General features: G+C 38.1%; 1 protein-coding gene across 10 annotated transcripts in view; it reads right to left on the bottom strand.

Moving 5' to 3' along the window:
* Positions 1 to 22,418, bottom strand: part of LOC119649986 (gamma-aminobutyric acid receptor subunit beta) — a 78,587-nt gene that overhangs the window by 6,514 nt on the left and 49,655 nt on the right. For 2 of the 10 annotated variants that reach the window (XM_038052429.1, XM_038052439.1), the window contains 3 exons: positions 20,280 to 20,426; positions 9,632 to 9,916; positions 3,042 to 3,517 (listed from right to left, as the gene is read on the bottom strand). In XM_038052429.1, the coding sequence (XP_037908357.1) occupies positions 3,042 to 3,517; positions 9,632 to 9,916; positions 20,280 to 20,426 (908 nt within the window). Of the gene's footprint in view, positions 1 to 3,041; positions 3,518 to 9,631; positions 9,917 to 19,041; positions 19,180 to 20,279; positions 20,427 to 22,418 lie in introns of all 10 variants that reach the window. The other 8 variants (XM_038052436.1, XM_038052438.1, XM_038052432.1 and 5 more) reach the window with 8 other exon arrangements.

Here is a 22,418-nt window from a genome sequence, read left to right as displayed (position 1 = left end):
TGCATGTACCGCGATACGAGTGGAGACGCCATTTTCCAGCAATCGTCGTGGGTTTTAGCTGATACCTCACGGTACTGCACTGTTTGGTAGACAGGTAGTTTGTCAGGCCCTGGCCGCTATCAAATGGTTCGTTCGATATGCGGCTTCATGCGGGGGAGTAGCATGGGCGTATGTCGTTACTATTACTGTTAGTTTAGCTTCAAAAATATAATTAGTGTAGTCATTCTTATGGTAAAACAGAGTTTCCCATTAGTTGGATATTGCCCAATATAAAGCATAATTTTTTCGTGAAGTAGTAAATTCCAATACAGGACTGTTTCGAAATAATTTCCTAAGAAGGACGCTCGGAAGACTTTTCCCATCTTAATATTGGTTCAATATTGGTCGTATTTGTCATTTTCAGTTAGTTTGCTGGCTGGCTATTTCAAGTGATGAAATGAAAGTATCTTCTCCATTTTTTGGCGACCTTGCTGCATATCACGGCCATTGACGGCGGTATTTTCATGGATTCTCTCTTTTCGGTTGACTACTGACACTGTTAAAGACCTTCAATCCTTTTTGCTGCATGTCTTTGGAAGTTTTTAAAGTAGGACAACCATCTGAGTGGGTCGTGATCAGCCTACAGGATGAATTTCCAAATATTTGTCAAAAGCTTCGTTGCCTCGATTACGGCCAGAAGTTTCCTAACCATTACACGATTATTTCTTTCGTTCTTTGAAATTCGGTAGCACAGAAGTAGTTTTTGGTCGCCAATACATTATTACGTCATCATAGATTCTAGAATTGGTTCTTTAAACAGGTCCCATTTCAGTGTTCAGTCAGGTCCAGGGAAACCCAGGGCCGAGTGATATTTTACGTAAATCGACAGTATAAATCTATATAAGGCTAGTCCAAGAATATTCGGTAGTTGATGCTTGTTTTTTGGAGAAAGTTAATTTTAACAGCGTCAGTCTTACCAGGGTTTTCTTTTTGGTATCATTGGTGGAAATTTAATGCCCCAAAAGTTTGCTGCCTTTTTGAATAACTTGCACTTTATGCGATTTAAATTTAATTCTGCTGTCCTTAGTAGCATGGTATACACCGCCAGCAAATTATCAGTCGCCCTACACATTCCATGACCCATTTAAGAGGGGCATTGCAAAATCGAAATTGCATGACAAAACATTAAAGTTCCCACGAAGAAAACGGAATTCTGCCTATCGTACTTTTCCAGTAATGGCTTTGTAGGTCCAGCGTTGATGACCACTTTACATCTGCCCAGGTGTCCATGACGTTACTGATACGTGGAAGTGCATGACCTCCATAGAATTTAACTGCCATCCACACAAATGCAAATGCTTCCTTCGTTGTAGGCCCAGTGATTTGATGTTTCTCTTTATTTGGTATCATGTTCGTTAGGTTGGATTAGATTAAATCGACGGTCTCAAGCATCACTGTCAAACTTATCTTCTGCCGATGCTTCAGGTGTACCTGTACAGCGTTTACCAAAATTTGTTTTGTTACTAGTTCTGTGCTGCGCTTTCCCATAAAACAAGTCCATTCCTAGCATGTATTCATCTGGGGTACATGCTGCCAGAAGTACTTGACAGAATGCTATGTGTCCTCAGCATCTACTTTTCAACTTAGCTTAATTCATGACTCTCCACGAGATTCGGCCAAAATTGATCTCGTTGCGTGTCAGCGTCAGTGTCAGTGGTAACTATTTAAAGCATGTTTTTCAAGTACAAAGCGCTTTTTCCTCTATGCAGTTGGGAAACTGTGTTCTGAGAACTTTGATTTCAACACCTGATATCTGTCCTGCGAAGTTTACTCTTACCGCTTGCAGCTTGTGGATCTTATATTCGTCTTCTTTTTGCTGCCCAAATCGAACAATTGCTATACGTTTGACGTTGCCGGCAGTCCTTACTGACATGGCCTTTCCACTACAGTTCAAAAATTTGGTGCTTCCCCGATACTTGAAGCTCTCTCTGCTGCATAATAAGGTCAGCATATCGTTGACGTATTTCTCTCCAGTGTATGCCTTATGTCCTTACTAAGGCAGGCCTAGACCGGATATCGGTTGTTGCGTCGTTGATGATGATGTATGCCTTATGATCTTAAAGTTGTTTTAATGTACACCTGGAATTGTTTATAGTCCATCCGCAGTAGGTCCTTTGAGCGCCAAGATTGAGGCTACAGTGCGCTCTGCTTTGGTGAACCTGACTTCAATGGAATACTGTAGACTCCCCACGATATCAACCCATTCAATATCAGTGCTGTAAGGCTGCAAATTTCTTTCAATTGAGCGCTTATGATGCATTTTGAATTGCAGGATGGCCTCTCTGCTCGGAACTTCATGGGCACGCCCGCTGGAAAATGTCAGCTTTTTGAATTGGACGTAAACCGGACGTTACCAGAGATGAGAGAACCGAGACATTCTCGCAGCCTCATGGATCATCGCAAATGCCGTCGAACGTGGGGTGTTGGGAGTGAAAGTTAGCGAAATTAGTTAGGCGAGTCTGTAAGACGCCCTCCGTGGTCACTTGCTTGCCCGGTTATTGAAAGTGTACTCTTGGAGCAGATCCGTAGTTAGATACAACGGGAAAACAAGCCCTTCGCTGAATTTTAGCGCGCCTCGGGGATATTAACCACGCCGAGAAACGGAGCTGGTGCGAGCTCTTTTTCCCACACATGTTTATTATTTGTTAATGTGCTTTTAATTCTCTATGCAATTAACATTTATTATTCCTTACTGGCAGGAAAGGACACATAATTCTTGGAAAATGGATACAATAAACAATGAAAGCAAAGGCACATTTCTCATTATTCAAGCAAACATAATTATAGAACAGCTATAAAATCAACAATGATGTCCTGCAGAGAGAATTTTACGGAAGACGGGTTTCTATTTATAATATATTGCAGGCAGGAGCAACAGGAATTGGAGTTAATCAGGAATGGTATTGAATAATTTTGAAAACCAGACAAGGCAAACAATGCTTTTATAAAAAAGGTTAAAAATTTATGAATAGTAGAATAACTTTAATAGTATGTAATCTTACCTTTCCAGGATGTAGTAGATGTTGCGGTACCGCGCTACCACCTTCCGCATCCCCACCTTCACCACCTCCACCACCGCTACCGCTGCCTCCACCTCCACCTCCGCCACCACCTCCACCGCCGCGACCACCATTTACTGTATTCTCGAGTGTACCGCCCTTTGAATGAGCCTTGGGATCGTGAACTTTGAACCTCACCTCCTGGAACAAGGGTCCCACTATCGAGCAACCGCGCGATCCAATATTTTGGGGAATATTGGAAAACCCAACTGGGCGATTACTCACTGTTTGTTTTGGTGCATGGGGATGACCATGGCTATGACCATGACCATGCCCATGTCCATGTTCCGCTCCAGGATTCGGTGGCGGTTGACCTCCGTCCACTTGAAGTTTCTTCTGTTCAGCTATTTTCTGTATGGCCATGAAACGTTGTTTGCGCATCTGTATTCTCTTTGCCATATAGCCCACCGTTGCATATTCTATTGATTCAAATGAGGTTAACAGAGAAAAAAGGAGAGTTTTTTTTGGATAAATACTTTTGAATTTTTTTTTCTTAAGAAGATACAAATAAACGTAGACATTCAAGTAGTATTTTTACACATACAAAACCTTTACTTTTGGTTTTTACATGAAATACAAAACACAGGAGAAGGAAAAAGCATTTGGAAGTTACAATACATTCATTTTTACATACATGAAAAATATAAAAACATTTACGTTATGGATGCATTATCATTCAATGACACTCGGACTTTAAACATACTATTCCTGCATTCAATATACAGGATGAACTATCGCTGGAAAATAGGACTTTATAAGAGGTTTAGTCAAATTCGAATCAGTTGTAGTTCGGAATATGGAACCCTACAGTTGAGTGATCCTGAAACTGCTACGCCTAGGAGGAAATGAAACTACGTCTCATCCTTTCATTCAGTGAAACAGGTATATTTTCATATGTGAATTTATTATGTCGACCAACTGTTCACCTAAATGGGAAGCCTCAAAGGCTATGTGGATCAAATCTGCAAATGCGTAAAAGTCTATAAACTGAGTACATATGGCCCTACAGGGATGCAAGAAAAGTTTCAATGATGACTTGCTGATCTACGTTAGGGCCTTGGCTGACAAATCTGGGCAACAATGTCTCTAACCAAGGAGCTATTACAAAAGTTCTTAAGGGTTTGTTCCTCTGCAAAGTACTAAGTTTTGCCTTCGTAGAAAAAGGACATTTCAATATGGTTGGCTATAAAGGTTGTAAGAAAAACATCAAACTTTATCTGGTTAAACAAATGAACATCATCATCAACGGCATAACAATCGGTATCCGGTCTAGGCCTGCCTTAGTAAAGGACTCCAGACTACCCGGTTTTCGGGCCGAGGTCTACCAATTGAAAATCCCTAAAAGTTGTCTGGCGTCCTGACCTACACGATCGCTCTATCTCAGGCAAGGTCTATCTCGTCTTTCTTTTTCTACCATAGATATTCCCCTTATAGACTTTCCGGGCTGGATCATCCTCATCCATATGGATTAGGTGATCTGCCCACTGCAACCTGTTACTGATTTTATGCACAACCAGATGGTCGTATCGCTCATTGATTTGGTTGTTATGGAGGCTACGGAATCGTCCATCCTCATGTAGGGGGCCAAAAATTCTTCGGAGGATTCCTCTTTCGAAGCGAAGAAGAATTCGCAATTTTGGAATGGAATGGTGGAGGTTGATTCAATGGTCCATTTCTGGGTCAACCATCCAATTCTGAACATTTACGGAACTGAATAGGGGAAGACTTAACATAACTGAAAGAAAGATCAGCAAGAGTGGAGAGCGAAACAAATTTTTCGGTTTTGGAAATTACAAAGCAAACGTTTTGTATTTGTAGTAGTATTATTACATCCTGACATAGGCTTTGTTGATCACAGAACAGGGCTAGAACTAGGAATAACAAGCTATTTAGCTTCACGTATAAAGCAGAAGCTCACCTTACTTTTAGAAGCGGCCTTTCTAATTAAGACTTCCAAAAAAGCTAGCGCGTCCGAACAGAAATGTACCAACCAGCAATTTGGACAGCACCTGCCTCAGGTAACCTAGTTTTGTTTTCAGCAGACGACAGCTCATTTTCTGGATTTTACCAGGACCGCGAAAACTCACCTGTCATGGGCCGAAATTGGTGACTTCGAAAACAGCGCTTTTTTGCTGAGGTAAACGGGTTTTCCGCCGTATATGAAAAGAAATCAGCAGAATAATTTGCGACACACACTAAATTCGTCAGCTTCATGAATTGCTTTGCGAACTGTTGAGGGCAAATAATTTTATTTTATCATCCTCTGTTCGTCGTAGTCATTCTATTCACCCTTGGGATTCGCTTGCCGGTAACTATTTTTCCCTTAGCAATGTTAGCAAGAGGAAATTTAAAAATCCCCGACAACTTTGGTAATGGGGACTTCATCCTGCTGCAAATGATGCGGAATGTCAGTAACTTTGCATTGTCACCTATGTATATGTGGTAGGTGGCAAAGCAACGTCACTGGCATTCCATATAATTTGCAGTGGGATGAAGTCGCTATTATCAAAGTCTTCGGAACGCTATAGTTCCTGAAGTTGTTATCGGCATTCAACATACACTAGATTCGTTCGGTCGAAAGTACTTCCAACGCCAACATCGCCCGGAAGATTTCCAGCACCCTGTCAAAAACCCCATCTGACGAGAGAAGGCAGAAAATTTCTGCGCTTCATGAATTCATTCAACACGCAATCGCACAAGTTTCTCATTGTGTTAAAACTTGACGATAAGGAGCCTAGACATATCCTAAGATAGATGCGCGCATTAATAGAAATGGGTATCACTGACAAGGTTCCATGTGTAAAGTACGAAAAGTACCTAGTTTGCTGCTCCCAAAAATAAGCAAATTCACAAAAGCATTTAAGAGCTCTAACCTTAGCTAGCAGGCAACCACCGCGAGGGAGCTCGCTCCTACGAATCTTTTTTCCCTTCGCTCAATGTATCAGTAGTGCTCTATAACCGCAGTCCCTTCAGATGTTGACGCTGTACTTAAGGACTTAGTAAGGTACTGAATCGACTTGGCCTAGTTGTTCTCATCGACCATGTTATCAAACACTAATTTCACCAACCAGCACCAGTAGCAAGGATGATCCAACTACAAGGCAATGCAACTATCAAACAAGCAACACCAAGGTAAGTGCTGGTATTACTACACTCATCGCTCGTAAGTGCAAAAGTGTAGAGCACCATGGGCCTTCAAGAACGACGAGGAGTACTGTTAGAGCTACCTCCGATTCACACGCAGTAGGCCGGCATTACTCTTCCGGTAGAAAAATCGCTTTCACTTGTGATCTTAAAATTCGCATCAAGTTATTGGTCGATTTAGGTTTCCCCATGTCGCTGTTCCAAAAAGCTGTTATAAAACAACCCACCCTACCATACATGAGGTCTTACACGCTCAATAATTACCTTGTTCATACATACCACTACTTCCAAACTAAGGTGGACGTCCGTTCTCCTGGCAGTTTGTCGTCAGAGATGTGCAATCAACCATCGGAGGTGTGGCCGATTTGCTTTGATATGGCCTCTTCATTCAGATATGATACGGGTTTGGTTCCATCCTTCTGCAACATTCCTATCACCGTCAAAGTTGTCCTACCTTTAAGAAAATTCGGAAATCGCTACTCGACTCTGTGCCGACTTCAATTTCGTTCTTGAACCCTCCAATATAGTCATCAGCTCACTGATATCCTTTTCTGGAAAGGTTTCGTATAGGCAGAAGCACAATAGTGCCTACAACCGGGAGTCATTTGCAGTTCCAACCCTTTTTGAATCCCTTTTTGGCGGCTTTCATTGACTGTTGGCTCACGGTATACGTAGTATATCAACGCTTCGCCTCGACATGATCCTTAGCTGGAAATACAGGTTGTAGCACCAGATTATCCTAAAGCTTGTGAAAAGAGTGGGCAATGGGGTAAAAAACGTTTTATCGCTTTTTCCTCACGTCGTTGCCGAAATCCAGGTAAGTGACCAAATGATACCATATCGGTTCCAAAATTCCACGCTAGGGTTCACCGATTGGATTTTGACGGGTACTCTATCCAGAATGACACCCAGACTGGAAATTCTAGGCCTTCTATGCTATGCAAAGCAGCTTTGAAGGAACCCTTTCGATTTGTCCAGGGTCAGGCAGCGTTTTTCACTGAGTTGGCTTTACTTTTCGGTGCCAATCGGATCCGTTTCATCGTCATTCAAAATGCATAGCTGAGTTTTTCCACCGAGCGCTCAAGATCACATTTATGTGCAACCAGAAGATCTCATGACCCATGGTGTTATCGGTAGCTTTTATTGAACGAGCTTTCAAAGAGGACTCCTAAGGCTTTTCAGCTATGCCTTTTCTTTATTCCGGGCTTGTTTTCTTGAGAAACTTCGAGTTCATGAGCGATCTCCGTATTTTCCACTCTTCTCTTGTTGGGCTGAATAGAATCATTTGTTATTTCCAACCGTGGAAACTCGGAATCATAAAAAAGTTGATCGTGCAGCGAAAACGATATCAACTGCATGCGGTGTTCCTTGACATAGCACAGACATTCGACAAAGTTTGGCATGAAGGGTCGACAATTCAGTGTCAAGCGTAGGTAGTGTGTGTTGTTGGGATTACTACTGTATAGGAGCTGAAAGTTCCTTAAGGAAGCGTATTCGGAACTATTCTGTGTTCCCTGTTAGTGTCAGACTTAGATTCCAGTAAATATTTGCCCACTTCAAGCCTTGTGGTTGACATGACGAATTTGACCTCATACATCAATCCTTCCGCCTCCCCCTATGACCTCGAAGAACTCCTCGAACAAGGGCAGAGGTAAAGATATATGTTTGCGACAACTCATCCACTCTAAGTATGGCCCTGGCAAGGATAATGCCGAACGTGGGAGAGCCACGGTATACCTCTAGATTGCTTATAGCCAGGATGATGACCTCAATTATACTCAATGCGACTCCAATTTGGAGGGACGCGTTGCGGATGTCAGTTAATGTTAACAAACTAAGTACAGTCTGCAGGAGGACAGCTCTTAGGGTATGCTCTGCCTTCAGGACTGTATCAAATGATGGGAATGATGCAGAGTGATATTTTGGCAGATGAAATAATAAACGCCAATAGCTCTCGCTTACAGCAGACAAAGAACTCCGAGAGAGAGAGATTCGTAAATAGATTGCAAGAGTGTAGGCAACGTCCGGGCAAGAGTCAGTGGATTCATACATTATCAAGGAGTGGTTATAGAGACGACACGGTGAGATCAATTACAAACTTATCCAGTTTCTCATGGGCCATGGAGGATATCGTCAGTGCCCGCAGGTTTAAACTTCACCCAATTTCGCAAACTGCGATGGAGTGCCAGAGGACCCAGAGCACGTATTCTTCCACTATCTAAGATTTTTGGAAGAATGGAGGAAGCTAGAGGAGATTCTAGGAGAGGTGCTGAAACCAGAAAATCTGGTACAGAGAATGCTAGCACGGGACGAGGATTGGGATGCGATCATCTCCATGATCGCATCTATCCAGAGCAAGCGGCGAAAGGCAGAGGAGAGGAGAGAAAAGCCAACACAGTAGAGTCCTGACGTACGAAATTCTTGGATTAAGGAAAGGAAATCTTCGTTCTGCAAGTCCTCACTCGTATATGCCTAAGAATCTTGAAATAGATCTATTTACGCACTTTTTTTCTGTATATTTCTTGTCGACTCCTCTGTGGAGTATAGGGATTCCATACAGTCTGCCACATGATTGAATCGAATTTTCTCGGTTACTGATAAGGTAGGCACCATTAAATCTGACGCGTTCGGTTACTTTGAGGAGGGAACTGGTAGGAGAAGGGAGATTTAGATATTTATCTTCAGATATTCAATGGAAGGTCCTAATTACTTATTTTGAAATTGATTTTGGGCCGGACTCTGAATTGGAGTCAAAATATGTCTGATAGGGATCTCAGGAGGAACCAGATGGAAAATTTGAACAAAATAACTTTGAGACCGTTGAACATATTTGGTCCTGATAAGATGGGCTACTATATTGTTTGTACTATATTGTATTCTGGCAAAGCGTTCTCAATTGTTACTATATTTCACTCATAAACACCAAACTATTATAAAAATATGCTTTCCAAAGCTTTCCTGTACAGCAGGAACCCTTTTTATTGGTTTTGTGCCACTTAAGCAAAACAGTATATTGACATCGAATGACAATCAATTTTGAGGGCTTTTAAGGATCAAAATGCCAAAATATTCTGTTTTTCCGTCTTGGTGAAATGTAAGTCAAGGATACACTGGAAACCTGAAAAAATTTTTTGGAGTCTTCAAGGCAAGGTTAGATACTATTCAAACTACCTTGTTGAAGTCATTGAATGATATACTAGATAAACTAGAAAATACTGGAAAAACGAATATTTACAACGACACACATCCAAAAATTGACAAAAAAATTTATACAAATCACTAAATAAAAACAGATAAAATTAAAATTCACAGAAAATTAACAAACACCAATATTGAGATTATAATTAATCTCAATTAATTCTTTTGAATTTTTTATTTTAATCTTTTACCCAGAAGACTAGCAAACACCATGACGAAACATGTTCCCAAGTACACGTCGATCGATTTAACATAAGATATTTTCGGTAGTGCAGCATTCGTCGATGACATAAGCGTTGTCATTGTCAATACAGTTGTTACACCTAAAGCTACGCGGGCTGGGGTCGCATTTCGATTTAACCAAAACGATACCCACGATATTATAACAATTAGTCCAGATGGAATGTAGATTTGAATTAAATAGTATCCCATCGAACGGACGAATTGAATTTCGCACGCTAATCGTGAGTAGTTTCCTAGAATGAATTGGGATTGGAGAAACGATATAATAAAGTTATGTAAAATAGATATTTCATTTGAACATAAAATTAAACAAAAAGATATCTTCATATATTCAGATATTCTCGAAAGATATACATACGTACGTAATCAAATAAATCAAGAAAAAAATAGTTGTAGTTTACTTTGAGCACACATACACATGTACATTTATATTTAAAACACTTATCGAGAAAATTAAGGAAATTATAATTATAATTTGCTTGCAAGATAAGGAAAATGAAGAGAAGGGAATTCAGTTTCGTGTGATTTTGCTATAAATTCAAATGGAATTTTGAAAATCAAAAATAGAAGACACATATAAACTTTCAATAAAAAAGTCAATAAAGGTGATCAACTTTTTCGGGAATTCATTTCTTGGTGAGGGTCATAAAAAATTTTATTATCATTTTTCGGATTTTTTCAATTCTTGTTGTACAACAACAAAATGAAATTTAAAAAAGAACAAAAATCAAAAATTGATATCCCTAATCTCCGTATATATACACTGTATGTGCGATTGCATACCGTTCGATTTGTTCTGTGTGTATTGGCCGTTATTTCAAATTTCTATATTTCATTTTCATAAAGATATTATCTTTGTATGTTAGTTTTATATAAGAACAATGCTTAAACCATTTGCCATGCCAAACGATGTATTATTTTGTTTGAAAAGTCATGTAAAATTTTATATTGCAATTTTTTCTTTTGTTTTTCACCGCTAAATTTACTTTGCAGAAATTGATATTATTTTTTTTTTATATATTTTTTCTATAAATTATCAATTGCAATAAATATGGAAGTTGTTTTTCCTTAAATGCGTTTAGGTCTAAATTAAGTTTTTTTTTGAGAATATAAAATGTTACTATTTCAACGGTAGGTAAGTAATTGAATTGAAAAGCTGAAACAGCCATGCGGGTTAAATATGAATTGATAAGGCGCGAAGGCAGAAATGCTTAACTATAGCTATTATAGAAGAATTAATTGATTGGAACATAGATTGAACTGTTTTCATCCTTAAAACCCACCTCAAATATAAAATAAGCTATTTTATTTAAATTTATTTAATTTAATTGTTGAAGTTAATTATTTATTTAATATTATAAATATTTTTTAAAAAAGGTATTTTTTTTTGGTTTTAAGTTTCCGTTCAATTTATGTAAGCAAAATCTAACTGATCTAATTTTCATGGAATTTCATTCATAATAGGTGTCATTTCTTAAAATTCATAATAGAAATTTCGGAATCCAAATAAGGTTTTTGATTGGTGTTCTATCAAATATAGATAGTCAAAAGTAGGGTTTTAGACATATTTTGATTTTTTACAAAATTATCCAAAGTTTATTCAGCTATTATAAAATAATGCTGACTCGACTGTTATCCCCCAGCAGGATCTAATGAGAAAAGAAGGAATATTCAAACCAGAAAACCTCGACCGCTCTTTCATTGTGGCTTCCGTATTTGCGCTGATGAAGGGATTATTGAAAGTGCTCTCCAATCTGCATATTCTCTAGGTATTGTTTTCTGAGCTTCCTAGATAAATTGGAAAACTACGCCAGTGGATGAGGCACCCTGTGGTGAGTTAACGACTAAAGTTTGGAATCCTTGTAGCCATCCGCGTCATGAGAAGGGCTAGGAAGATAATTCAGCTTGGATGTTCCTCAGGGCGTGAAGACGTTCCAAATCAAATTCTATTTCCACTTTTCTCTCTTAAACAACAAAAAAAAAAAATATTTTCAGCTCCTGGCCAAGGATTTACGGTCAATATAATTTGTAATCATGTTGTGTTCTGCGAATTATATAAAAGAGCATTTAACATCTGCGAGGTGCTCTGGTCATGCTGCTCCCAGGGCAGAGGTGAGGCAGTGTCTGACGATTTGCCTCTGCCCTGGTAAGAAACCGTAAAGCCGTCATCGCTTAATATTTTCAAAGTTTGGGTGCTAAGCCCTAAACGAGGGGTCCGTGGACCAAAAAAACAGGGAGTAAGTCGCTTCCCATTTGGTTCGGTCCGGCATAAAGTTGATGCGGATTTAGGACCCCGCAATCCTCAAAAAAAAAAAAAAAATACTGTTTTAGTTATTTTGAGAATCATTCTCCAATTTTTGGAAGTGGATGTTGTTCGTTAAAAACTCAAGGAATCTCTTATTGGGATTGGATTCAATTATCTAATGGATATTGGCGTAACGTCTCCGATAGCACATTGAGGACCAACTGGTCGAAAAATCGTTCTTGTTCTATTGTTGTTGAATTTATGATTCTGAGTGTAGGCCGACTATAAAAGACAGTGAACGGCGTCTTGCGGTAATGGAGACAAAGATGTTGTGTTGGATTAGTGGAGTGACACGCTTTGATCATATCCGAAATGAGGATATCCGCGATAGATATGGGGTTGCATCGATCGATGGGGTTGTACGTAATTCGCGCCACCGGCAATTCACTTGCCAAGATTGGTCTGAACATCAAAGTCGATGGTAAGCGACCAAAAGGCCGGCCGAAACAACGGTTGCTTGATACGTTGGATGAGGATTTAAAAGCCTCGCAATTGCATCCAGATCAGCCTTTTAATAGAGCCAAAAGGCGAAATCAATCACGACGATCCCGCTAGTGGACGGGACAAGAGTTGAAGAACAAAATAAGGCATAACAGACGATTTTGGGGAAACGACTCTAATAGAACATTGAAATCAAACTGGTCGGAAAAATACCACAGTATAGTGGCGCTAGAAATCATTAGTTTTTACGGCTATCCTGGATAAGGACTTTAAGTAAAATCCTAAGGCAAGCTTCGAAACTCCTTACTGCATTGTTGGACGCAATACTTCGCTATCTTCAGGGTTAATATTATACCTTAAACAGTTTAACATTCTTTTAGCGCGATATATTAAAAATGTTGGCAGGGATTTCCTTTGCCTCGTCGGTTTACATTTTCCTCGGTAGTCAGGCCTAAAGTGGTGCGATATTTGAAGGACCGAAATTTTTATTATGCTGAAAAGTGTTAGATTCAATGTTTGTCTTATCGTGTGTCATAAGCATACTCCTGAGGAGCACAAGCTCTACTTATCCGATCTGGGGAGGCACGAATTTCGAGGGTGCGGGTGAATTGTTCACAAGATATAATGTCATTAGAGCCCTGCAATAAGGGAGAGGCACCAAGTATTATAAGTTATTAGTTACTCGTCCAATGGCTTAATAAAGTCTGGCCATCGGTGTTGGACTCGTAAATGGTAAGGTCAGAACAATGTGCTGTTTGCCAAAATTCAAATTTCCATTACGGCCCCTCAAAAGTATTTGGAGGCGGTGGCACGCCCCTCTTTCCCCCCTCACAATCAACGAAAAATCTGTTAGAACTGCAAATTTTGATGGCAGGCTAAAGGCTGTTCTAAATTCTCTAAGAAGGTCATTTGGACTGCCAGGAGGAGGTCTTATTAATAGTTGAGCTTTTATCAGTAATATATATTGGAAGCATCCAAGATATGTCCAGAGAGAAAGGAACATCAACCTGCATTTCTTTTGAGTACATCGGGTGGAATTTGGACAGAGTCACCTGTCCAGACGCGGAACTTTTAGTATAACGCACGAGTATAGCACGTATATGGAAGCCTATCGATGCCTGGAGCGAGATTCGAGCCCAAAGCGTAACATAGCCATTCTGACCAATAGCCAAGCGCCATCAAGGCCTTGTACCCAGCGACGACATCTTCCAGGCTGGTGGGGCAATGCAGAGACGAGCGGTACCGCCTGGGCGACACGTTTAAGGTCCCCCTCATCTGGGTTCCCTGGCATAGGAACATAGAGGGGAATGAGCGGGTTGACGAATTGGCCTGGCTTCGCTCTGCTCTTGGCAGTCCCTCGCGAATACAGTCGGTGTTCCGCTGGCGGCTGTCGGGGCCCGAGTCTACTCGCACTACCTAGCAGCCACGGGCCTAAGATGGTGAAGGCTTACGAGCTGTTCCAAATCAAGGAGAATTTGGCCGCTTATAATATAGCCCGATCACGAGAGCTCCTGTGCCAGACGCGTGCAAATGCTTTCAAGATTACGGCGTTCTGCACGGGGCACTGGCCCAGAGGGGTCCATGGCGCCAGGTTCGACATACCCCAAAATTCGCATTGTCGAAGCTGCGGAGAAGGAAAGGAAACCCTCATGCACATTCTCTGCGATTGCCCAGCTCTGGCTAGAGTCAAGTTAAGGACACTGGGTAAACCATTCTTTGGGGACCTCAGAGAGATTTCTAGCTGCAGGATGGGAGAGTTGCTTTTCTTCTTGAATGCTACGGGCTGGCCTTGAAGATCCGAGCCCATTAGACTCCGTCTCCCTTCTCCCATGACAGCAGTCACGGTCTTGGGAGTTTGTGGCGTCAAAACAGCGCACCACAGCGTTAATTGGGCTCCCCTGAGCGGCCAGTGATATCTTCCTACCCATAGCACGTATCACCACTGTAGTTATTTTATCAATTCTTGCGGAAGGAAGGATAAATGGGTTATTAATAGTTCGACTGAAATCGAGTTTAAGACTACACTGAAAGAATTCCCTACTTGTCGTGAACGGTCATTAAAGGGGACAGACCTTTGTGCGCTAGAAACCAGCAAATTTTGAAAGAGTCTTGCTACGACGAAAGCAGCGTCACGGAGAGGGATCGATTTCATGGCTACTACTTCTGGCTACCGAAAACTGTGAAAATAATCTCCAACAACGGTTTTGTGGGAAAGCTTTCTCGGACTTAGACAAGTATTCCGGTGATATAGACTGGCTATTGTTGACTTACTCAAAGTGAGATGATGGGGCTTTAGAGAGTACCTCTCATTCTTTTGCAGTACTATATTTTTGGAGTTCCTAGAGAACTTCTGTGTCGGATTCTTACTAACGGTTTCCATCAAGATAACAGAAAGATTCCGATCCTGGTTAAGAAGCATTACAATTGCCGTGTACCTCACACCAATGGAGAATTTCGATTTAAAGAGAAAGGGTGCTTTCAACACAACTACACCAAGTTCACGAGAGGCTTCTTAAAGGTGATATTTTGATTTGAGTGCAATCTTGGGCTTTGGCAACATGTGATGGGAAGGTATGGTCTTGACGATCGTAATAACAACGGTGAATGGTTTGTAAACTTCTACAAGCTACACCGCGTCCTTATCGGCATCATCTCTGCTACAATGTCAGGTAGCCTTCGACTGACTGGATCGACCATATCGCGATCAGTTGCGGATTTAGTAGTTTTCTTCTAAGTTTGCCTAACTCGATGACACAGACGTCTCGCCGCTACTGTATAATCTCACAGGCAAACAGGACGTCCTTCCGGGCAGTATCCTGGATTTCGCTATCGTCTAGGAATGGTAAAATTTTTTGGTTACGCAAACGACACAAGTTCTAAAGAAACTTCCTGGGCCACTATCAAAAGTGGCGTTGTCGGCCAAATCCGAGGAGGATGTTACAAGATTGTGGAAACGTGGAGGCGGATTGATAAACCCAAGGAACTGAGAGTCCTGTTGATGGCGGCGTGTCAAGTAAAATTCCACTATTGTGTTGATCAGAGAGGGAAAATCTACTGCAAATAGCAACGGTCTCGCTACCATAGGCTGCATCCTGAAAGAGCTTGCAGGTGGTCGTAGGCCTTCGACAGTCCTGTGAGGGACTTTATTGGCAGGCTTCTTATTCGCGATGATGAACAACTGAGAAGTGGAGTATTTCATCATCACTATTCTGAATAAACATAATGCAATATCCCGTAAAGTTTCAATACATTTGGAGGTTATGACAAGTCAACGTAACATGCGGATACGCGTTGTCAATCTAAACAGAAGCGAAATTGTTTTACCTGTCAGCATGTTCAGAGTAAAGCCACTGGACGGTTTCCAAGCACAACTGCTCCTTGAAACTGCTGCAGTTTGCTACTTTTACTCATTCGTAAATTCTCGGAGTCCAAGATTTTTTCCACTGTGTGGAAGGAGAGGAGAATCGTTAAGATTATGGAATGAATACCATTCTTGAGTACGCCAATTGGAGGGGTGTTTCTTTGCTCTCTGCTGCGCGAAGATATTAGCTAAAATAATCCTGGAACGCATCAAGAAACACTTCAAAAGTTTAATCGGGAGTCAATAGGTAGGTTTTTGCAATGGATCCCTCTCCTATGGCAGGGTTATGGTTGCCATATTAGGGACGAAAAAGCGTAGTAGTAAGTTAGAATATCGTCGTCTAGCTGTAAGGTGCAGCGGTACTCCTATGCATTCAACTGTCGTCATGCTAATATACTGAAGAAAATCAACTTTATTAAGGCCAAGATGGTAATCTTGAGTATACTGTTATTCGAGGTTTTACTTCCTAAACAGATCTACACCAGTTTTCGAAGAACAGAGTTCAAGGGAAACAGAAACCATCCTTTAGATCCAGAATGGAAATGTTTTTAAGAATTATATACTTGCAGAGGTGACTCAAGACCCGAAATTTAATCTTACCAAAAGGGTTTCTTTTATCTTAACTGAACTGTTTCTCCTTCTATTTCCGGTAAGACTGTGCGGTCATCACACTTAATGCTTTGCAAGTGATAAGTTCACAGTAGCTAGACAAACACGACAAGAATACAAACATTTATAACGACTAGAATTGGAACTCTGTTCAACGAAATTAAGTGGCTGATGTTCTACTCCCTCAACCATCGCGCCATCGTAAGCGCATATATTATTTCGGATATTTTAGACAGTAGAAGTCCGGTAGGTAGACTAATTTGGCGTGAAAAGAATGGTACGTAAAAGGCATCATAACAGAACTGTATGAGTAATTCAAGGGATCTAAAGACAATAAAGGTTGCATGACTCTGAATAGTGTTAAAGCAGCAATCAGGATGTCTACTATAACCTTTCAGTAGGTGAAGAGAGAGTCGATTCCTTGCACTAGGTAAACTAGAGGTGTACATACAGATTAGATGACAAGTGTCGAATCTCATCGCCTTTTTCCTTTTATGTCCGACCCTCCCACAATCGAGGAGGAGGTCCCTCTAGCATGAGTCCTACGTTTGGGAGGTGTGTGTCTCTAAAAGCACATAAGATAGTCATTAAAATAGAGATCCTTTGTCCTAGTAATAAGGAGCGTCGATAAACGAGAACATGTCTAGATTTGATAAGTTATTTAATAAGTTGAATTTTAAGGAAAATACCTATTATGGAGGATGTAAAATATGCGTGTCCCTCTAGGATTATAGGTGGAAGGCAAGGATGCTTCGAGGTTGTCTTCTGTGTGGTTAGTTTTTAATAATTTAGCGGATAAAACACTTTGGTGCTTGACAGCCGCACTCCCTACTACTGGTTTGTGGATTGCCAAACCCAAAGTACCCTAGCTGAGGGACTAAGGCGATCATCTAAATTTATTTGAGATAAGCAAGAAAATCGGTGCCTAAACTAAGGGCACGGAGAACATACAAAGGCCCATGTTAATGGTTAATGATGGGTCCCCAGGGGGGGGGGGGAGGGTGGGCGTTAGGGCTTTTGATATCATTATGTGTGGATACTTCTTCCTTTTATTCACAATACCAAAGGGCTGAAAAGGGCTGAGTGGATAATTTTCAGCTTGGGTATAATATCAAAGTCATTTTTAGTAATTTCGTCGTGGAAGTCTTATTCAATATTCAAATTTGGAACAAATATTCCTTTTCTACAAATTTGGAATGTAGAATTTACCCAATTTATGCATATTTTCGCGGCCCAAATTTAATGTTCTCTAAGCAAATCCGGATTCAAGCAAGTTCGTAAAACTGGCTTCATGCATACTTTTCCACCGAAATTGTTAAATTCCCTTTTTTCCCTGCAAATTTTTGGCTTTCCAATCAATAACTTTCTCAATCAAATTTGAAAATTTTCAAACAAAATTGTTTATTTTTTTTCTAACCGAATTCACAATTTTGCCAGGGAAATTCGTATTTTTTCCTACCAAAATCGAATTTTTCGAAACAAGTTGGTAATTTTTAAAATTAGATTCGTATTTTCCGAACAACGCAAACCAAATTCGTTGCTTTTCCCCATCAAGTTGGATTGGATCAGGAAATTTGGCGAATAATGAATTTGTCAGCAGAGAATATTGTTTCGGATTTCGGTTTCTTACAGCAAAAATGATGGACGGCATTAAACATCTCTTAAGGCCAGAATTAACACTATAATTGGGTACGAAGTGGCAAACCAAAGTTTCCATTTATGAACAATTTTATAATTCCGTCTGGCGATCTCTGCTGGCATTTGATTGATTTAGAGCAGTAATCAGGAAGGTTTAATCACCCAAGAAACTCGTCCTAGAAACTGATAGGGTTTCGTAGAATACCTTCTTCACTGTTATCGAAAATTGAAGCACAGCACCCGATTGATTTTTAATGATAACGGAAATAGAGTTGTAGGGAAAGTGGTATTCACCACGCATGGCTGATGGCTTTTGTAGCAAAAAGGGAGTTACTCTACTTTATAACGGGAGAATATTTTGGTGAAAATTTGTTTGTCACTTAGCTTTCGTGACTATTTGGTCGAATGATTTTAAAAATATGATAATCATATAATGATACCAATTATGAATGAAATTAGATTGATTCACCTATAGACTAGACTCGCATTACCACTAATTATCTAGAAGAAAATGGTGTTTCCTGTGTATTTGTATTTTTTAGAGTATCAAAAATATGAAATATTTCAAGGGTATACCCGTATTGTTCTTGGAAGATGTTTTCTTTCTTTTAATGATATAGAAATATAGTTTTAAATTTATTAAACATTTTTTTTTTATTTTTTTCCTTTAGTTTTGCTATTTTGTTAAACTTAAGTACACAATTAGCAAAGAAGTAAACATCTTTCAAGCACCTTAAATAGAAACGTTTAAAAATAACTGAGCTTCTACCATTTCATAAAAATATCTTACAAAGTAAACCAAATAAACAGAAAAATCGGCAATACCATAATTCTGAAAGAATATTTTTATTTATATTATTCTAGAAACATTAACCGAAAAAACGATTCGATTCGCATTTTAAAAACAAAACGTCCAAACGTAAAAAAATAACATTAGAAATCTTTATTTAAAAACAAAACTTTTGGAAAAATCATCAAAAAATTCGGTAACCGTCTACAGGTACCTGTTGTGAGACTGATTTCCATAGCTCTCTGACGATGACCCAAAACCTTAAATTGGGGCAGAGAGACCTCACTCGAGACACCAACCGAGTTTGGGCCTTCATTCCATTTATAGCGTATATCTCGCATTGTATATCCAACTATAGTTTTTTTTTTGGTTTATGGTTTCAATGTTTTTTCCGCATATTTTTTTTTTCGATATATTTTTTTTATTTACAATGTATTTGTATAGTTCGAGGAGTCGCGCATTCGGTGTTTATGTAGTAGAAGTTAGTTGGTTGATTTTTTTTGGAATGAATATTTTGGAATAAAAGTTTTCGCATAAACGAAAAAACAAATAATGGGACTATTAATTCTATAAAAAATGGTAAAGTGATTTTGATTTTTTTATATTATTAAAAGTCTCAAATTTATTCATTAATTTTTTTTCTCTAATTGGCATACGTGAATCTATTCTTAAGTGATCATTTGCTCTTTGTATATGTACAATTTCTAAAAAAAATTATTATATTAATAGTCTCATTCAGAACTCTGGTTGCTTTTCAATGAGTTTGAAAAATATAACAATACGTAAATTCATTTCATATGCTATAATAATATGTATTGAATTATTTGAAAGATAAATTTATTAAGACTGCTGATTGTTCAGTTGGCAGCAGTAATTCAAGGAAGTATATCACGCCGCTGAATGCATTTCGACTACATTTTTTTATATTATATTTATGAACGCTTAGAAGAAAACTACACCTAGAACTTTTGGCTTAATCGCAATTACTATTTGTAGTGTTTCATAGCTGATTTATTTATTACACATATAAAATTAGGAATTCGAAAAAATAGTGTGCAAAACTTCATTTGTATGTTTTGAAAGGACCATAGACTGGGATGCAAGGTACGGTGATGAGGCGGAGAGAAAAAGAAAGCGTTCAACATAATAATGTATACACATCAACGTAGAGTAAACTATACTTTTAGTGCCTCTACTACAGTTGTATATTCTTTTGTATCGAAAATATCGATTTACTTGAATCAACTAAAGTATAAATTTCATTTGCGTTTGTGCGGGATGAAAAATATACGATACTGTTCAAATCATGATTAAAATAATTTCAAAATTAAATTGAAGGAATATATTATTGTACTATTCCTTCTGTGAAAAGAAAAAACAAAACAAAAGAAGTGAAATCAAAAGTAATAGAAAACGAATAATGTGTGACTGTGACTTTGAAAAGGTGGGTACCTGTGGTTAGGTTTATTTCGGTCGCCCTCTGCCTGTGTCCCAATACACGAAACTGTGGAAGTTCAACTTCGCTGCTCATTCCAACACTACTAAGGCCATCTTTCCAGAAGTACCGGATATCTCGCATTGTGTAACCGACTCCAGAGCCAAAACAATATACAAAATGCCGTCATTCCCAAATAAATAAATAAATAATCTCAAACACGAATAAACACGATGAATTTTCTTTGACTTTATATTGCTTGTTTTTCTTCTCATTCTTTTTTTTTTAATTTTTCTTATGTCTGGATTATTTTCTACTGACTTATGAGTTATGAGTGTAATCAATACTATTAATATCAATTTAAATTCCTTGGACATCCTATACCTTTGATGTCCAACGAAATTTGAATTGGAGTAGTTTTTGTTATGTAGATCATTGGTATTGTTTCATGAATGATGATTAAAGTAACATTTAATAAATACAAAAATTATATTTTATCAGACGCAAAAATTAGTCGAGAATTATGTGTCCAAACGATCGCCCGTTAAGTTGTCAGCAAGAGAATATTTACAACACAGGAATGCAAGAAAATGTGAGTAGTAAGGATAGAATATATAAATTTAAATCACGTTTTCATTTATATTGCCAAAGGTAGCTTTTTAGTGAGAATATATTAAACAAATATTATTTTCAGAATCCGATCATTAGGGCACAATGAATTATGGAACTAACTAATCGATACTATTTTTCAATCAGTCCATTCAAATATCGTCGTAAATAAATGACATAATAGTGGTAAGGAAAGTGATAAAACTTAAATAAGAAAAAATGTATATAAATTCATTAAAAATATATATTTTCATTGAAGCGTACTCAAAAATACCATAAGTAAAATGTACAAAATGGTTTCTCTGTACATGTTTTATTAAATAAAATGAAATTCATGAAATCAGAGAATTAAATTACAAAAAAAAAATACTTTGATGAGTGTATGTTAACTGAAATTATATTCCCTGAAGTGTCATGCAGTTGTTAATTGATTTCTGTTTTTCTTTTTTTCTTTAATTTTCATCGTATTCTTCATTCATTTCTCTATCGATTTTAATATGAAACTAATATTTGTATAATATTGTTGTTTCATTTCTTGTTTCTTGTTTCTTTTTGTTCAGAGAGTATTGTATTTTTTAAGTAAATCCGCTATTTAAAAATTGACAAATTTTAATTAAAGCGCTCCTGTTTGATTTTTATCGAAATTAAATATTTAATAAATCAAAAATAATAAAAAAATTATAGAATTATATTTGTATTTATATGATAGTCTAATAAATGGTACAGAAAGAAAATGAAGAAAATGAATTATCTTTATATTATGCTGAAAATTGAGAAAAAATAAGAAATACTGTTTTAAGTATGAAGATTATTTATTTAAATTACTACAAAATAACAATTAAATATTGAAATGAAGAAGAAAACTAACAGAAATAACTGTCACCCAAGTCATGCATTTGTACATTACACATTTATAAAATGCTTTCGATTTCTCGAAATCGTGGTGATTTAAGCATGCAAAAATTCAAAAAATTATCACTTTTTCTCATTATCTCTATTTATGAAGCGAAAAAATTGTTTTCATTTTGTACTATGGTTTTGCATTTAATTTAATGAAGATAAATGTTATTAAAAGAGAGTTAAGTGAATAGGGACTGAAATTCAATTGTTTAATTTTTCGCTGGATTTCTGTAAAAAAGCGCACATTTGTCTGATTGGTAATAAATAATAGTTTCAAATAATTGTTTTCCTTGTTTTAAAATAGTATGTCCCATATTCAGATATCTTTACTAAGAGAGTTGAAATGAGTTTAGAAATTTAGAGATGTATGTTGCAATCGATTTCTGCGCATAACATAAATAATAAAATATGATTGGAATGGAGAAAAAAACAAATAAAAATGATTTGTTTTTTACAATTGCAAAACAAATTTGGGATGATAAGCTGAATTTGATTTCGATTTGAGGTTCTAATTCGTGGGAAATATAGTTAAGAAGTTATCAAGCGTTTTGAAATAATATTATTTTTCGGAGTTGAAATCCATATTCCAGAATAAATATATTTTTCCGAAACAACTTTTTCAGGCATAATCAATCGAAAACTTGTGT

The sequence above is a fragment of the Hermetia illucens genome, chromosome 2 (genome assembly GCF_905115235.1).
Source record: "Hermetia illucens chromosome 2, iHerIll2.2.curated.20191125, whole genome shotgun sequence".
NCBI lineage: Eukaryota > Metazoa > Arthropoda > Insecta > Diptera > Stratiomyidae > Hermetia > Hermetia illucens.
This window is presented reverse-complemented; position numbering and strand designations above follow the sequence as displayed.